The sequence below is a fragment of the Capricornis sumatraensis genome, chromosome 16 (assembly GCF_032405125.1).
Source record: "Capricornis sumatraensis isolate serow.1 chromosome 16, serow.2, whole genome shotgun sequence".
Classification (NCBI taxonomy): domain Eukaryota; kingdom Metazoa; phylum Chordata; class Mammalia; order Artiodactyla; family Bovidae; genus Capricornis; species Capricornis sumatraensis.
Window position 1 is genome coordinate 64,953,990 of NC_091084.1, and position 16,091 is coordinate 64,970,080.

Genomic DNA, 16,091 nt, shown 5'->3' on the forward strand with positions numbered 1-16,091 from the left:
GTAAAGTTTATGATGCCCTTCCTCCTTTGGATTTGTTATTTTTAAAAAAATTCCAGGACTTAGGAATTTTCTTTTGTTTACAAAAAATATATAAAAATGTTTTTCAAAATGTTTGCGTGCCCATGCCAAACTCCCATTGGCCAGGCTTCTCTCGGCTCTCGGGCTCTGGTAACCCACAAAGACCCTTCAGCCATAGCCACATCTGGTCCCTTGAGTCTTGTTTGGAAGCGAGATGAAATTTTTGTGGATTTTTTTTGCGGGGGCGGGGGTGGGGGGTGGGGGTGGAGCTGCGCAGGGCGTGGTCCACCACGCAGCTTGTGGAATCTTAGTTACGGGACAAGAGATGGAACTGGACTCCTGGCAGTGAGAGCATGGAGTCCTAACCACTGGCTCGCAGGGGTATTCCCTTTTGTGATCTTAAAAACGTATATTAGCCAGTCTGGGGCCAGTATCACCATTTAGAATGTTATTTTTATGTGAAGATAATAATCTGAAGTTTTCATTTATCACTTTGTCAGCATCCGCTCCGGAACTGCCTTAATGAGAGCCCTGCAAAGGAGAGCTGGGAAAGCAGGCCAGAAGTACATTCTTTTTCCAAGAGATTGACCTCTGCTGAGATGAAGTTCAAGGAGGGGAAATTGTATGATAACTCATCATGACATGTACCTTCTACCATGACCCTCTGATGGCTTTGGGGTGTCATGGAATGAATTTCATATGGTGGTGCCTTAATCTTGGTTTTTCTCTATACAAACTGGAGTCTCAAATCAGGATTTGCTTTGATATTACAGTCGTGGTGGTGGTGGTGTAGCCACTAAGTCGTGTCTGACTCTTGTGACCCCATGGACTGCGACCCCACTAGGTTCCTCTGTCCATGGGATTCTCCAGGCGAGAACACTGGAGTGGGTTGCCATTTCCTTCTCCAGGGTATCTTCCTGACCCAGGGATAAACCTGGGTTTTCTGCACTGCAGGCAGATTCTTTACCGACTTAGCTATCAGGGAAGCCCTGATATTACAGTGTGCTTAAATCAGCTAATAGGTGTTTCCTGATTGTTTACAGAGCTCTTTCACATGCATTTTCTGTGCATCCTATAAGCTCTCTTCCATTACCTGCTCATAATGTGGTGTAGCCAGTGTTGGCCTAAGAACCATGGCTGTATGTTTTCCCGGGCAGACTACAGTGCACCCTCTTTGTTTTAACTTGAGAATACAATTAGCCCTGCATATCCATAGGTTTGGCATCAGTGGATTCAGCTACCAAAACTGCAGTTGTCAAGGGATGACTGTATTATAAATACATCATTTTTTGGAAGGGAGAGAAGGAAATGGCAACCCATTCCAGTACTCTTGCCTGGAAAATCCCATGGACAGAGGACCCTGGTAGGCTAAGGATGGGGTCGAAGAGTTGGATAAAACTGAGCGACTTCACTTTCACTTTTTATAAGGGACTTGAGCATCCACTATATGTAGAGTACATTGTGAGCAACACTGGGCTGGAAGAAGCACAAGCCGGAATCAAGATTGCCAGGAGAAATATCAAGAACCTCAGATATGCAGATGACACCACCCTTATGGCAGAAAGTGGAGAGGAACTAAAAAGCCTCTTGATGAAAGTGAAAGAGGAGAGTGAAAAAGTTGGCTTGAAGCTCAACATTCAGAAAACTAAGATCATGGCATCCGACCCATCACTTCATGGAAAATAGATGGGGAAGGGGAAACAGTGTAAACAGTATCAGACTTTATTTTGGGGGGCTCCAAAATCACTGCAGATGGTGATTGCAGCCATGAAATTAAAAGACGCTTACTCCTTGGAAGAAAAGTTATGACAAACCTAGATAGCATATTGAAAAGCAGAGACGTTACTTTCCCAACAAACTAGTCAAGGCTATGGTTTTTCCTGTGGTCATGTATGGATGTGAGAGTTGGACTGCGAAGAAGGCTGAGTGCCGAAGAATTGATGCTTTTGAACTGCGGTGTTGGAGAGGACTCTTGAGAGTCCCTTGGACTGCAAGGAGATCCAACCAATCCATTCTGAAGGAGATCAGCCCTGGGTGTTCTTTGGAAGGAATGATGCTAAAGCTGAAATTCCAGTACTTTGGCCACCTCATGTGAAGAGCTGACTCATTGGAAAAGACCCTGATGCTGGGGAGATTTACCCGGTGGCTCAGATGGTAAAGCGGATTGGAGGCAGGAGGAGAAGGGGACGACAGAGGATGGGATGGCTGGATGGCATCACTGACTTGATGGCCGTGAGTCTGAGTGAACTCCGGGAGTTGGTGATGGACAGGGAGGCCTGGCGTGCTGTGATTCATTGGGTCGCAAAGAGTCGGACACAACTGAGCGACTGAACTGAACTGAGCATCCACTGATTTTGGTATCTGTGGAGGTTCTGGAACCAATCTCTTGCAGATACCGAGGGCTGACTGTATATATGTTTACAAGTCAACTTGCAAATCTTTTTTCTCTATCACTCCTTGAATCTTCATATCTAATTACTGGACATCTCCATCTATATGTCCCACAGACATCTGAACCCAAAATGTGTTCAAATCTCAACTCCTCTCCAATGTTCCACTGCTTTTCCTGTAATTTTTTTTTCCATGAAGTCCTATACCTGGAAACAACTTCAGTTTCTTCTGCTCCCACACGTGCAGTCACCAACTCCTGCCTATTTTACCGTCTAGATCCTTCAATTTCATCCTCTCTCCACTCCACTCCCACTGCTGCTGCCCTGACTCAAGCCTGTAGAATATCTTATTCTGTTCAGTCGTGTCTGACTCTTTGCGACCCCATGGACTACAGCATGTCAGGCTTCCCTGTCCTTAACCATCTCCCAGAGTTTGCTCAAACTCATGCCCATTGAGTTGGTGATGCCATCCAGCTGTCTCATCCTCTGTTGTCCCCTTCTCCTCCTGCCTTCAATCTTTCCCAGCATCAGAGTCTTTTCCAATAGGTCTGCTCTTTGCATCAGGTGATCAAAGTAGTATCAGTCCTTCCAATGAATATTCAGGGTTGATTTCCTTTAAGATTGGTGGGTTTGATCTCCTTGCTGTCCAAGGGACACTCAAGAGTTTTCTCCAGCACCACAGTTCAAAAGCATCACTTCTTTGGCATTCAGCCTTTTTTATTGTCCAGTTCTCACATCCACACACTGGAAAAATCACAGCTTTGACTTAGACAGACCTTTGTCAACAAAGTAATTTCTCTGCTTTTTAATATGCTGTCTAAGTTGGTCATAGCTTTTCTTCCAAGGAGCAAGCACCTTTTAATTTCATAGCTGCAGTCACTGTCCACAGTGATTTTGGAGCCCAGGAAAATAAAAGTCTGTCACTGTTTCCATTGTTTCCCCTTCTATTTGCCATGAAGTGACAGGACCGGATGCCATGATTAGTTTTTTCAATGTTGAGTTTTAAGCCAGCTTTTTCACTCTCTTCTTTGACCTTCATCAAAAGGCTTTTTAGGTCTTCTTCGCTTTGTGCCATAGGGTAGTGTCATCTGCAAATGAGGTTATTGATATTTCTCCCGGCAATCTTGATTCCAGCTTGTGCTTCATCCAGCCTGGCATTTCATATGATGTCCTCTGCATATCAGTTAAATAATCAGGGTGATAATATACAGCCTTGTCATACTCCTTTCCCAATTTGGAACCAGTTTGTTGTTCCATGGCGGTTCTAACCGTTGCTTCTTGACCTGCATATAAATTTCATAGGAGGCAGGTCAGGTGGTCTGGTATTCCCATCTCTTGAAGAATTTTCCAGTTTTTTTGTGATCCACACAGTCCAAGGCTTTAGCGTAGTCAATGAAACAGATGTTTTCCTGGAATTCTCTTGCTTTTTCTACGATCCAAAGGATGCTTGGCAACTTGATCTCTGGTTCCTCTGCCTTTTCTAAAGCCAGCTTGTACATCTAGATTTAGAATGTCTTACTTGGGCCATTACAATTTCTTCATACTAGGGTTCCATGCTGCCCATGTTAACACCTGCATCTCTTGCCCCATCTCTACTTACCTTCCTGTTAAGAGACCTGGCTGGTTTACTTCTCCAGGCTTTTTACTTTCCATTTAATTTCCCCCTTTTCTCATCATCCTTCCTGGAATACAGTATGACTGCAGTTGCTACACTGAAGGTATGAATGATCTTAAAGTCTGCTACAAATGGCAGAACGGGAAGATGGAAGCAATCTGGAATGTTGAAAAGATTGGGCCACCTTATCAGGCATCAGCTAGTTACCTCTGACTCTTCACAAGAGGTAAAAACTCTGAGCTGTTTGGTTACTGTTTACCTATCTGCCTCATTCTGATACATCAAGCTTCAGATAAATAAGTAATGTTCTGAAGGGACCTCAGAGCCAGAAATGGGGTTCACTACACCGAAAGTCCAGTCAGACCAACTGTTAGATCCCTTTTTTTGTGTGAATACACATTCTGCCAATGAAATAAAAGTTGAGGTTATCAACTAATTAATCACAACTTAGGAAGAACTCAGTCAACATACTAAAAGAATGTGAATTCTAACCAAGGATAAGTGAGCCTGAAGCATTCCGAGGAACAAGGGTTGGATCGGGTGACAGGGAGACATGGGGCATCATGAGTTCTCTGGGAACTGAAAGGAGAGGCCAATTCTGAAAAGTGAAAGATGCAAAGAATGGTGAGGGATCCTGGAACCAGCTTTAACTTCCAACATTAACTACTTTTAGTTACTACTCTATTGGGAAAGTTTATTTTTCAAAAAACCAATGGGTTGTTTTTTTTAAGGATAGGCATAATAGAAGGATTTGGCACCCTGATAATACTCTATTAAAAAAAGGGGGGGGCAGGAAAAACTATTTACTCCACTTCAGAACATTCTGACATGTTCCATGTTAGCCAATATGAAAGTCTAAGTTTGCCTTTAAGTTTCTTGATGGCAACTTCTTAATCCTCTATATACTTCCCTCTTTCTACAGTTTTCCCTACAAAAGAACTGTTTCTGAGGGAAAGACAAGGTAGATTACATGACAAGAGTTTAGTTAGAGCCAGAAAATGACTTTGAATGGGCCTCTGGCAATAGGCCAAAGAGGTTTGATTTCATCTTCATTTTAAGAGCAAAGGCTTATTAATGTATATATTTATGGGAAATAGTCAATTACACAAAATACAGGATTGGAACCAAAATTTGTTTTCAAAATGTGAGGTTTTGACATTCGGAGGATTTCATTTCCAAACTCTCAATTATATATAATTACAAAAAAAAAAATCTCTTATGTTTCAGGAAAACAAACTTCATCTTAAGATAAAATTCATGTTACTTATCACAAAGTTAAGACAGTCAAGTAACAAAACAGAAGCAGTATTTACAAATTTAGACTACATGAGACACTGTGAAGAACCTTGTTAATAAACACAATACATACTTTTACACACTACATTTCAAACATGAAGCATCTGTGAACAGTGTGGTAAAGGTCATAGTGTTGAAAACCTTAAATTAAATCCAAAGTTGATAGAGCTGAAGACTAGATTTATGGTCAAGGCCATACCAATAGCTTTAAATTCAAGGTCGTGATGAAAACTCTAAATTCAAGGATAGATTGTCTAAGGACAAACAACTGGCAGTCAAGCTATTTAGTCAGTTAGTTCCCTGTTCGTACAAAATATATAGGAATCACTAAATGGATTAGCCTAATTACAAATTCTGTTCATTTCTAAATAACTTATAAGTCTTTTCACAGAACCATTCAGTCACATAGTTTCTCTCTATCCTTGTGTAGGTATTTCTGACTCATTTTAAATTCCCTTTCAAACCAATTCCCTTCCATTTCCATATTTTTATAAGTATAAAATATTTTTAAATAAAGAAATGTCTGTTCCTTAGCTAGATAACTATTCTCCCATTAACTCCTAGAAGAGAAAAAAGATTCCCATTCCTTCCTCTACCTCGAAAACACAAAGCAAACCCAAACAATCCAATTCCTAAAGTAGCATCTCATGGAACCCAGGGCCTGGCACAGTATTTCATGCTAGTCTTCCTGCTATTAATATAAGCTGAGAACAGTTTAGTTACTGACATTATTGAGACACCTATTTAAAAGGCTAGATTCATCCCAGGGCTTCCATCAGCAGAGGCTTGCTAAAACAGGCGAGAGCAGCGGCGTCTTCGAATGGGAACATCAAAGACTCTCCTCTGTCTCTCTTCCTCATCATCATCAGATTCATCCATGTCTGCCGAATCGTCATTGTCGTCGTCCTCCTCCTCCTCTTCTTCCTCTTCCATTTCTTCATATTCATCAGGACCCATTTCCTTGAAAGAAAAGACAATCTTTTGATAAGAACTTCCATCAGGTTTTTTTTTTTTAATACAAATTCTCATTTATCTAGAATCTAAACAACTGGGCATGCCAAGTATGAATTTCTATAGACTTCTCATTGAATTTTATACCTTTTTATAGAATCTTACAGACTTTTATACATGTTCATGATGCATATGCTAACGTTAAGATTCTAGAGTATATATGCTATGACAAGTTAATGCTCAATGTGGTTTTCACAGTAAATATACTTCATCAATAGTTATTTTTTACATGGTGGTTGGTAATTCACAGAAGGGAGCAAACAGACCACTTCTAACAACCCAAGATAAAATTTTACTGAATTTATTAATGTACTGTGGAACAATTCTTTATTAACCTGCATGCTTACAGAAACAAGGATATAAAAATATAACTAAGTTACGACCTCTGCTGGTAACTTTTATGTACTGTCAACAAGAGGTCTAGTAAGAACCACCTTCAGTAGCCTCTACTTTTAAATTAACTTGTTGAAGACTATCAGAATAACGCAGCAGTGATGTTGAACACCCAGTATCTGAACGTCTCTTGGACACTTCCATTCCTTTTAAGCAACGTCTCTAGTGGAGTCTTGACTTACTCTGCTGTTGGTTTTCTGTCTCATACGTTTTTGAAGACTCAAGAGAGGAGCTACTATAATTGAACAGAATTCTGAACAGCAAGGAGGACCTAGCTGTTACTGTGGGAAGTACTGGGAAACCTGGGCTGGGGTGGCAGCAAAAGTCCGTCCCCCATGGCCTTTATGGCATGGCAAATGCAGCACCCCACGGCCCCATGTGGCGTCTCCAACCACTCTCCCCTATCCACTGTCCTCCAGCCACACTGGCCTCCGTGCACGTCTTCAGACACACCAAGCACATGAGTGCTTTCAGCACCTCTGTACTTGCTGTTCTGCTTGGAACACCCTTAGGATACACATCCACCCATTTCCCTCTACTTCTTTTAAGCATGAACTCAAATGTCACCAAGGCCTTCCATCACACATCTTTGTATCAGAACAACCCAACAGTACACTTCTTAGCATCCTTACTCTGCTTTTTCTCCAGCGCACTATGACTACTTATTGACACAAGTGAGGAATGTATATTTACTACACTTTGTCTCTTCCAACTACAATGTAAATTCCAAGCCAGAGATTTCTTTTCAATCTCCTCATCTTTCTTCTCTTTTATTTTTTATTTTTATTGAAGCATAATTGACAAACAACATTATATTAGTTTCAGATGTATAACATAATGATTCAGTATCTGTATACATTACAAAGTGATCACCACAATAAATCTAGTTAACATCCATCACCATACATAGTTACAGAGCTTTTTTCGTGTGATGAGAACTTCTAAAATTTACTCTCTTAGCAACTTTCAAAATATGCAATACAGTATTATTAACCATAATCACCATGCTGTACATTACACCCCTGAAGGCAGAGATTTTCATTGTGTTGGTCACTGGATTTTCCCCAGCACCTAGTAGGTACTCAATAAATATCTGTTGAGCAAGCAAGGTAATGAATGTGGGAGAAAGGAAATGTCCTTTAGAATTTGTCAAAGTAATTGTCACTCAGGATTTATTGTAACACTAACAACAACAGAGAAAATATACATAAATATAACATATTTCATTACTTTTATCTTTTGATTTTTCTTATTCTGGGAAATAAAGACTTTAAAATTCAGCAGAAGCTCCAAAAGGGGGAGAAGATTAAAACTTAGGAAATTCTGAAACATTAAATCCAGGTAGTATGATTATTAATTATCTTAAGAAAAGAACAGAAAAACTCTTAAAAAAAAATAATGTAGCTAAAGAAGAAGATTGCCGATAATCTCAGACAAAAGTGTATATACAAAAACAGTAGATGGAAAAGGGAACACACAGACAAGAATGTCTTTAGAGGCCTCTAAAGTGTCCAAGAGCAAACTACCTAGACCAAGAAAAGACTTAAGACCAACCAAAAAAATCTTTAAAGCAGCATTCGAAGTATAGAACAAAAAGCAGTATTAAGAATGATAATACATGGTTAGGGGACAAATGAGGACAACTCAACTTCTGTATCAAGAAAACTAATTTTTAAATAGGAAAAGTACAATACAAATACAACACAATAGAAATACAATCCCCACTGCCTCTTTCATGTTGATTAGAAGTAAGTGCAGAATTCTCATTTAATTTTATTGAGTTCTCATCCTGGAGAAAGAGAAAACATTTTCCACCAGGGAGATCAAGATTTTACATGTTTCTTTGTGGTCGGGAGGAAACTAAAACTCTAAATAAGTAAGAACATAGTTAAGAGAAGGTTGAACATGTTACGAGTTTATTACCGTAATTGGAAATTATAAATTAAAACATTTTAAACTTTAAAAAAGGAGTAAGTAAATATTATAAAATTTCTCAGTTTTAATTTCTAACATGATAAATGTTGTATAACCCAGGTAAGCAAGAGTTCTTTGGAGTCCTCAATAACTTGTAAAAGCTTAGGGGGATCATGAGACTGGAAAGTCTGAGAACTACTGTACTTAAGTAAAGACTACTCTATCCCCACCCTAACAAACACAAAAAAACAAGCCTCGACAGGATCAACTGACTCAATAGTAACTTAACTGCGCAAACTGCCTGCACAAACAAACGTCAACACTCTTTACACTTTAGGTCAGGAATATATAGCAACTTTAGGGCAAGGAATATTGTCACAGATAGAGGTTTTATAACAATAAAAAAAGCACTTCATTAAAAACACATAACAATCCTACACATATTTGCATATAATTAAAATACATGAAACAAATTTAAAAGAATAAAAATTCAGAATTAAAAAAATAGACAAAACTATAATTACAGTTGGAGATTACAACAATCATCTCTCAGAGAACAAACACATACACAAAAAAGATCAGTAAATATAAAGAAGACTTGAAAAACAATCAATTTGTCTTGCCATTTATAGAATAATATTTCCCAAATATCAGAATACACATTCTTTTCAAATACACAAGGATCATTTACCAAGACAGATCATAATGCTAGGCCACAAAACATTTTAAAAAATTGAAATTATACACAGCAAGTTTTCTAACCATAACAAAACTAGAAATCAATAACCAAAAGGTAACTAGAAAAGCTCCAAATATTTGGAAATCAATACATTTCTAGAAAAATACAGAGATCAAAATTAAATTACAAAGGAAATCTGAAAATATTTTGAATTAAATGTTAATAAAAAAACATCAAAATTTGTGAAATGCAGCTAAAACAGTGCTTAGAAGGTCTAAAATCAATCATCTAAACTTCTACTTTGAGAAATTAAAAAAAAAAAAGCAAATTAAACCCTAAAGTGGGAAAGAAATAAAGATAACTCCAAAAATCAATGAAATAGAAAATGAGCAAATAGAGAAAAACAGTGAAACCAAAAACTGTTCCTTTAAATGATCAATAAAAGTGATAACCCCCTAGCTAAGGTGATGAACAAAAGAGAAGATGCAAACTGCCAATACCAAGAACAAAACACGATGTATAACTGTAGCTCTTTAGGGTATCAAGGGAATATTGCAAATAACTTTATAGAAATAAATTCAGTATTTAGACCAAATGGACAAATTCCTTGAAAGACACAAATTACCAAAAGTGAAATAAGGAACAGAAAATATGATTAAAGAAATAAAATTCATATTTCAAAATGTTCCCACAAAGAGAACTCTAGCCCTAGATGACTTCACTGATAAACTGTATCAAACATTTAAGGATGATATCAATCTCATACAGAGATGGAGCTACTCAAAAACGGAAGACTGTTATAGGAAGTAGCAAATTCACAGTGTTGGAAATACACACTGGGAGGGAAGCTAAACTTCACTTCCAAAGCTGAGACTATAGATTCTTTTCACCAGAAATACTACAAGTATTAGTAGCGGAGTCTCATCACCATCCTTTTCTTTCCAAACTGGAGTTGGGAATGTATCTAAGTCATGTTAACATCATGTCTATCTTCCCAGACTTATTTTGGACCCACCCATCAGGGTCACCCAGGAGCTAGAGTTTTTTTTTTTTTAATACCTGACATCTATGATTTGATTACATTCTGGATATGCTATTCATATGGTATTCCTATTGTATTACTGGAGCATGATAAATTTCTTTAATCATTTTATAGCTGGTAAGACTGGGGTTACTGCTATACCTGTCATAACCCTAGAAATGAGATTTTAAAAATAGGACTAGTTGAGTTAGGAAATTATCCCAAAGAGAGACTACTAAAAGTACAAGTCTACCCATTAAATCTTATTTGTAATGATTTTATAGGATATTTTTATTATTTTTTAAAATTGGGAATTTTAGCAAAAACATAGTAAGAAATTGTTTCCCTACTCTTCATGAAATAAAGGCAACTATAACTGGTCCAGTGTAGTGATTCTCATTAGGCAACAAAACTGTTTTTGGAAACTGGAAAAGACATTGAAGCTTTAAAACCAGTAACTACTTTATATGGAGGATACAGGTCATTCATTCAAACTCACAGAATATGCAACACCAAGAGTGAATGAACCCTCATGTAAACTATGGACTTTGGGTGATCATGGTGCGTCAAGGTAGGTTCATCAGTTGTAACAAAGGTACCATTCTGGCAGAAGATATTGATAATGGGCATGTCTATGCATGTGCTGAAGCATGGGAAATCTCTGTACCTTCTGCTCAATTTTGCTATGAATCTGAAACTGCTCTAAAAATAGTTTCTTTAAAGCAAACAAAAACAACAAAAAGATAACAGTTACTCTGATTAAAGAATATGGAGCCTAGTTTACTTACTGTCCACTCCCACCCAATGTATTCACATATCCCCCCAGTCCCTCAAAGATATGTCCCTCAAAATCGCTAGGGTTCTCTGAAATACCATTTACAAACTATTTGTAAGACCTTCTGTGGAGTTCATTCTACAAAGTCACGTAAATCAGCACCAGAGGAAATTTTAACCTACCAATCGAGCTATAGACACCCTGAATGTCGGACATGCCATATGGAATCGGGGAATGGCGACATTAAAGATCTTGTCTTTAAAGTAAAGAAAATGGAAGGTATAATATCCTTCCATATAGCCTGATGTTGTAGAGAATGTGGTACAACTTGTATATTCATATACCCGGCCTGGGCTGATGATTGGAAATTCACCTGCAGAGAAAATAGCAACAATAAATCAAAGTATAAAATTTAATTCTTCATTATAGCAAATAAAACATGTCCTCTTTAAATTGTGCTAAAGTAAATGCATAATTAGAAACAATTTTTAAAGGAAATGTAACAAAATGGTAACAGTGATGGGATTATGAAGATTTTGACATTTTTTTGTACTCTCTGAATTCCTTACAGTGTATATGCATGGGCGGGTGGGGTGGGTAATGATCTCTAGTATCAGAATAAAAACCAAAAAAGGAGAGTCATTGAAGACACACTCTTTAAGACATGGGTAATAAAAACTATCGCAGACTCTAATTCAAACAGAGATAAGGATAATTTAAATGTTCAAAAGTAGCAAGAGACTAAAACATAAAACTCTGAAGATGTGTCTTCAACATTTAGCCCAGAGTGCAGTCACAAGGAAGAGAGGTCTTACCCCAACAGACCAAATGACTGAAAAAGAATTACAACTTTGATAAAGTTCGTTAGCACTAGACCCTTAATAATTCCTTAAAAAGAGATGTAGACTGTGACTCTACTTGTGGCAATTAATTAAAACAAATTTAAACTGAATCCTACATATGCTTAGGACCAGTAACTGAACTGCATTGCTTAAGTAATAATATTTTCCTGAAGTACAACAAAAGACTGAAGAATCTGAGGACTCAGAAACTTATGATACTCGTAATTTTTTAAAAAGCCAAATGTCAGTTGTAATCAGAGGCTAGAGATGATTGACAATAAAATCTGTGCTATTAATTTTAACATTTCCCCTGAAATTCAAACAGATGACCAGTATGAAATTTATTTTCTTTTTCTGTCCTATACCTTGTAACCCTATAGAATATGACAATGAATAATCTTCCAGCTAAAACAAATAAGTAGTTAAGAAGGGAAAGCAAGAAACCCATGTGATGCACAGAATGGAAATTCAACCCCTAAATAATTGACTTTGCTATCCTTTTAGAAAAGGTCATATTTAAGGTACTAAACTGATAAAATAATGACCTTTATACATTATACTCATTGTATTACAGTTAGGAGAAGAATCCAGAATCTATGGTATCTTTCACACTGAAACACAGCTATTAAGAAGATGCCATCTTATCCACTAGTACATCATGTATTTACCAAGCAAGTATATGTATCACACATATACTCTCCAAAATGTCTCAGAAGCGTCTGATGTTTAAACTCAAGTCTTGGGTTACATACCAACTACTCCAGGTCCCTGAACTTCTTCCACATCACCTTTAGCATTTGTTATTCTCCAGTAACGACTGTCTAACTGACAAGCCTTTTCAGGAAGGGCGTCTTTTGACATTTCAATCCTGGAGAAAAAGGGGTGGTAGAGACACATTGGTTTCTTCTGTTTAAGAGCTATAGTATTTGAGCTAAGATGGTGAAAGGGATTTCCAAAGTAAATTAAGAAACCCAACCCAAAGTCTGTGTAAATCATCTATTCCTGTAAGCTCTCAAAGATACTGGCTGGACTCCACCCACAGAAATGCTTTCATTCAGTTTACACGCTTGTTTCATTCCGTTTATACACTTGACTGTCAGTTAGGATTAACAATAGAAAGGGCGACACAAAAACTTACAAACACAGTGGTGCCAACAATCTTATGTTTAAATGACCAATGTGGGAAACACATTCTAGAATATAGTGCTACGAAAAACTGCTGTAAAAAAAACGGGAGTCTTTTTTTCACTACAAGGCTATGCAGCCCATTTCCCTTTTCTCCATTAGCTTCTAGAAAGCTCAGAGCAAAATGTCACTATTTTGGGCATCTACTGTTCAGTTACCAAGATCGTCCCTTGACTCTGTTTTCCAATACTATTATTTCCCTCCTTTTTCTGAGAATCTGCTGACTCATTTTCATTTAGAATACCCTATAAGCATGTACAGGTGTTATTATTTTAAGCATATCTCAATCCTAGGCAGGATGTAAATTAAAACAAATTCATCTGAATATATGTAACTAGACATCAAAGCTGGATACAATACCAAAATCCTAGAATGCTTCCTGGTTAAGTATACATTACCATTATTTCCAGTATGTATACATATGTGTATATACAGGCATTGTAAAAATCTATACATCATAAAGTATTTAAAAATACATCTAAAAAATACATCTTAATATCTTAAGATAAATGTTATCTTTACCTCATAGTACAGAGTACTAATTAAAGTGAATTTAATTTAATATGTTTTTTATTCAACCAAATCCAGGGCTTGCTCAGCACTATGTCTAATTATAGAGGCTGTATTCAAATAATACTTATTACACTTTTAACTAAATATAGACAAGCAAGTTAAAACTTAAATGCATAGTTTTATCTTGAGCAATTTCATAGCTTTTTTTTTGGCCACACTGTGCAGCATGTGGGATCTTAGTTCCCTGACCAGGGATCAAACCTGTACCCACTGCACTGAGAGCACAGAGTCTTAATCACTGGATGACCAGGGAAGTTATTCATAGTTTTAGAATGCATCCTCACTCTAATACTGAACTTTCATGATGGTTCCAACTTAGCAGTCCACCTCTCAAAGTACCGGGCACAATACTTATACTGAAGAAACAACTTAAAGTTAGGCTGATATAGACTCAAGGTACTTTATAAACACTACATTGTAGAAAATTTTTTTGCTATCCACTTACCCCTACACTTTAGCAAGAAGCTGCTTTTCAAAATGTGTTTTTTATATCATATCAAATAGGGAGATAATAACACATCCATGAGCTATATCCCACAATTTAAAAAAACACCCCCCATTTAAAATTCTCACCTGATTCGGTATGTGAAGAAATAATGGGGTGGATGTACAGAGCTAAGTTCTGGCAGAAATGATGTGGAAACTGAAACTGTAATATCCCCAGTCGTTGCTACACACTCTGGATCATGAACATATCTAGGTAATTTTAAAAAATTAAACATTGTTAAATCAACAAACCTCAATTCTGCAAGATATAAGTTTTAAAGATACAGTGCAAAATAGTTTATATTTTACCTTAGGATAAAAAATTTTAATCATATTTGGGACCTTATTAAACTTAAACAAACAAATTAGAAAATTTTGAAGACTCTGCATCAATAATGACAGCAGTCAAGGTTCAATGATCAGTGGTTCAAATAATGGATTAGTAACTAATCTGGAAACTAAAAACAGCTTATTTCAGTTTTCAGAGCTAAGGAAACTTAGAACATCTGAAAACCCAGCTATGCCCTTTAAATGGTAACTCTGACAATAAAAGTGTGTTAGTATGTTATTCTAGAGGCCTCTAATGTATAATTAATCTATCATTTCTGCCAACCAGCCCACTGTGAACCAAGATTACCTCTAATACCATCTATAATACGTGAATGTTTCAGAGATAATACATAACATTTTCCAGGAGTAAACAGTTACTGCCTTGCTAGTCACAATATATTCATTATTTGGTCCCCTGCCCACCCCACCCCCCAATTATATAACTACTATAAAGCCATAGCCCCTAAAGCAAAATCAATTTTTCTCTTGATTCTTCAAGATGAAAAAAATACTGGTCATTCAACTGTTTGGATGTTTTGGCTTTAAAATGAGAATAAAACTATAAGATTCAAGATGAGAGGTTCTGTTATTAACATTCCTGGGAAACTTCATCTCATGATGTGTAACTTAATGTTTTTTTTCTGATTTATAATCATTCCAAACCAAAAAGGTCTGAGTGAAATACCTGAAAATTTGGTCTCTGATGATAGGGAAGCCACCTGATACAACACTGTTGACATAAGAAGTAAACCAGTCAGTAAAAGTAGCACCTATAAACAAGGAAGGGAAGAAGAAAAGAGAAAAGGACAAACAGGTTTTAAAAATCTACACAGGAAACAAGGAAAAAAATTGTAATTCTCTATGCTTACACTGGTATCTAGTGATATCAAAACTGGAAATATTTATAGATGTCATCTACAAATCCTAGGTAAATTTCTATCCTCAATTCTAGCAATCGTATTCCCTAACTACCTTGCTAGAGAATCCTCCAACTTCCTTCAAACTACTTTTTAACACTTAAAACTAAACAGTTAACTTTTAAATTTTAATTGGTTCTGGTACAAGAATGAAAAGCCTTCGGTCTATAATTCCTAGAACATACAGAACAAAGGAGATATAGCCACATGTAGGAAGAAACTACAGAAAAAGATATCAGCAGCTATCCTCAGATGAATAAGGTATATCCCTGGTCTACTAGGCAAATTCTGATTCACGCACAAAATTCTGGTAGAGGCCAGGCTCAGTCTGGACATTTAATAGGGGTATAGCACTGTGGAGTTCTGGGCATCAGGATAACCCCAAAGCAGTTTCTCTGGTGGCTCAGACGGTAAAGAATCCGCCTGTAATGTAGGAGACCTGGATTCGATCCCTGGGTTGGTAAGATCCGCTGGAGAAGGGAATGGCCACCCACTCCAGTATTCTTGCCTGCAAAATTCCATGGACAGAGGAGCCTGGTGGGCTACAGTCCATGGGGTCACAAAGAGTCAGACACGATTGAGCGACTAACACATACAGCCCAGCTGTGCTACTACAGATTCAAATGTCCTCCATAGTCTCAGTGAC

At 37.3% G+C, this 16,091-nt stretch overlaps 1 protein-coding gene across 1 annotated transcript in view; it reads right to left on the minus strand.

Moving 5' to 3' along the window:
- Window positions 1-5,129: 5,129 nt before the first annotated feature.
- FBXO3 (F-box protein 3) overlaps window positions 5,130-16,091 on the minus strand; it is a 35,180-nt gene continuing 24,218 nt past the window's right edge. The window contains exons 7-11 of the mRNA XM_068988646.1: window positions 15,214-15,298; window positions 14,286-14,408; window positions 12,707-12,822; window positions 11,295-11,485; window positions 5,130-6,279 (exon numbers count right to left, since the gene is read on the minus strand). Of these exons, the coding sequence (XP_068844747.1) occupies window positions 6,109-6,279; window positions 11,295-11,485; window positions 12,707-12,822; window positions 14,286-14,408; window positions 15,214-15,298 (686 nt within the window). The 3' untranslated portion in view covers window positions 5,130-6,108. The remainder of the gene's footprint in view (window positions 6,280-11,294; window positions 11,486-12,706; window positions 12,823-14,285; window positions 14,409-15,213; window positions 15,299-16,091) is intronic.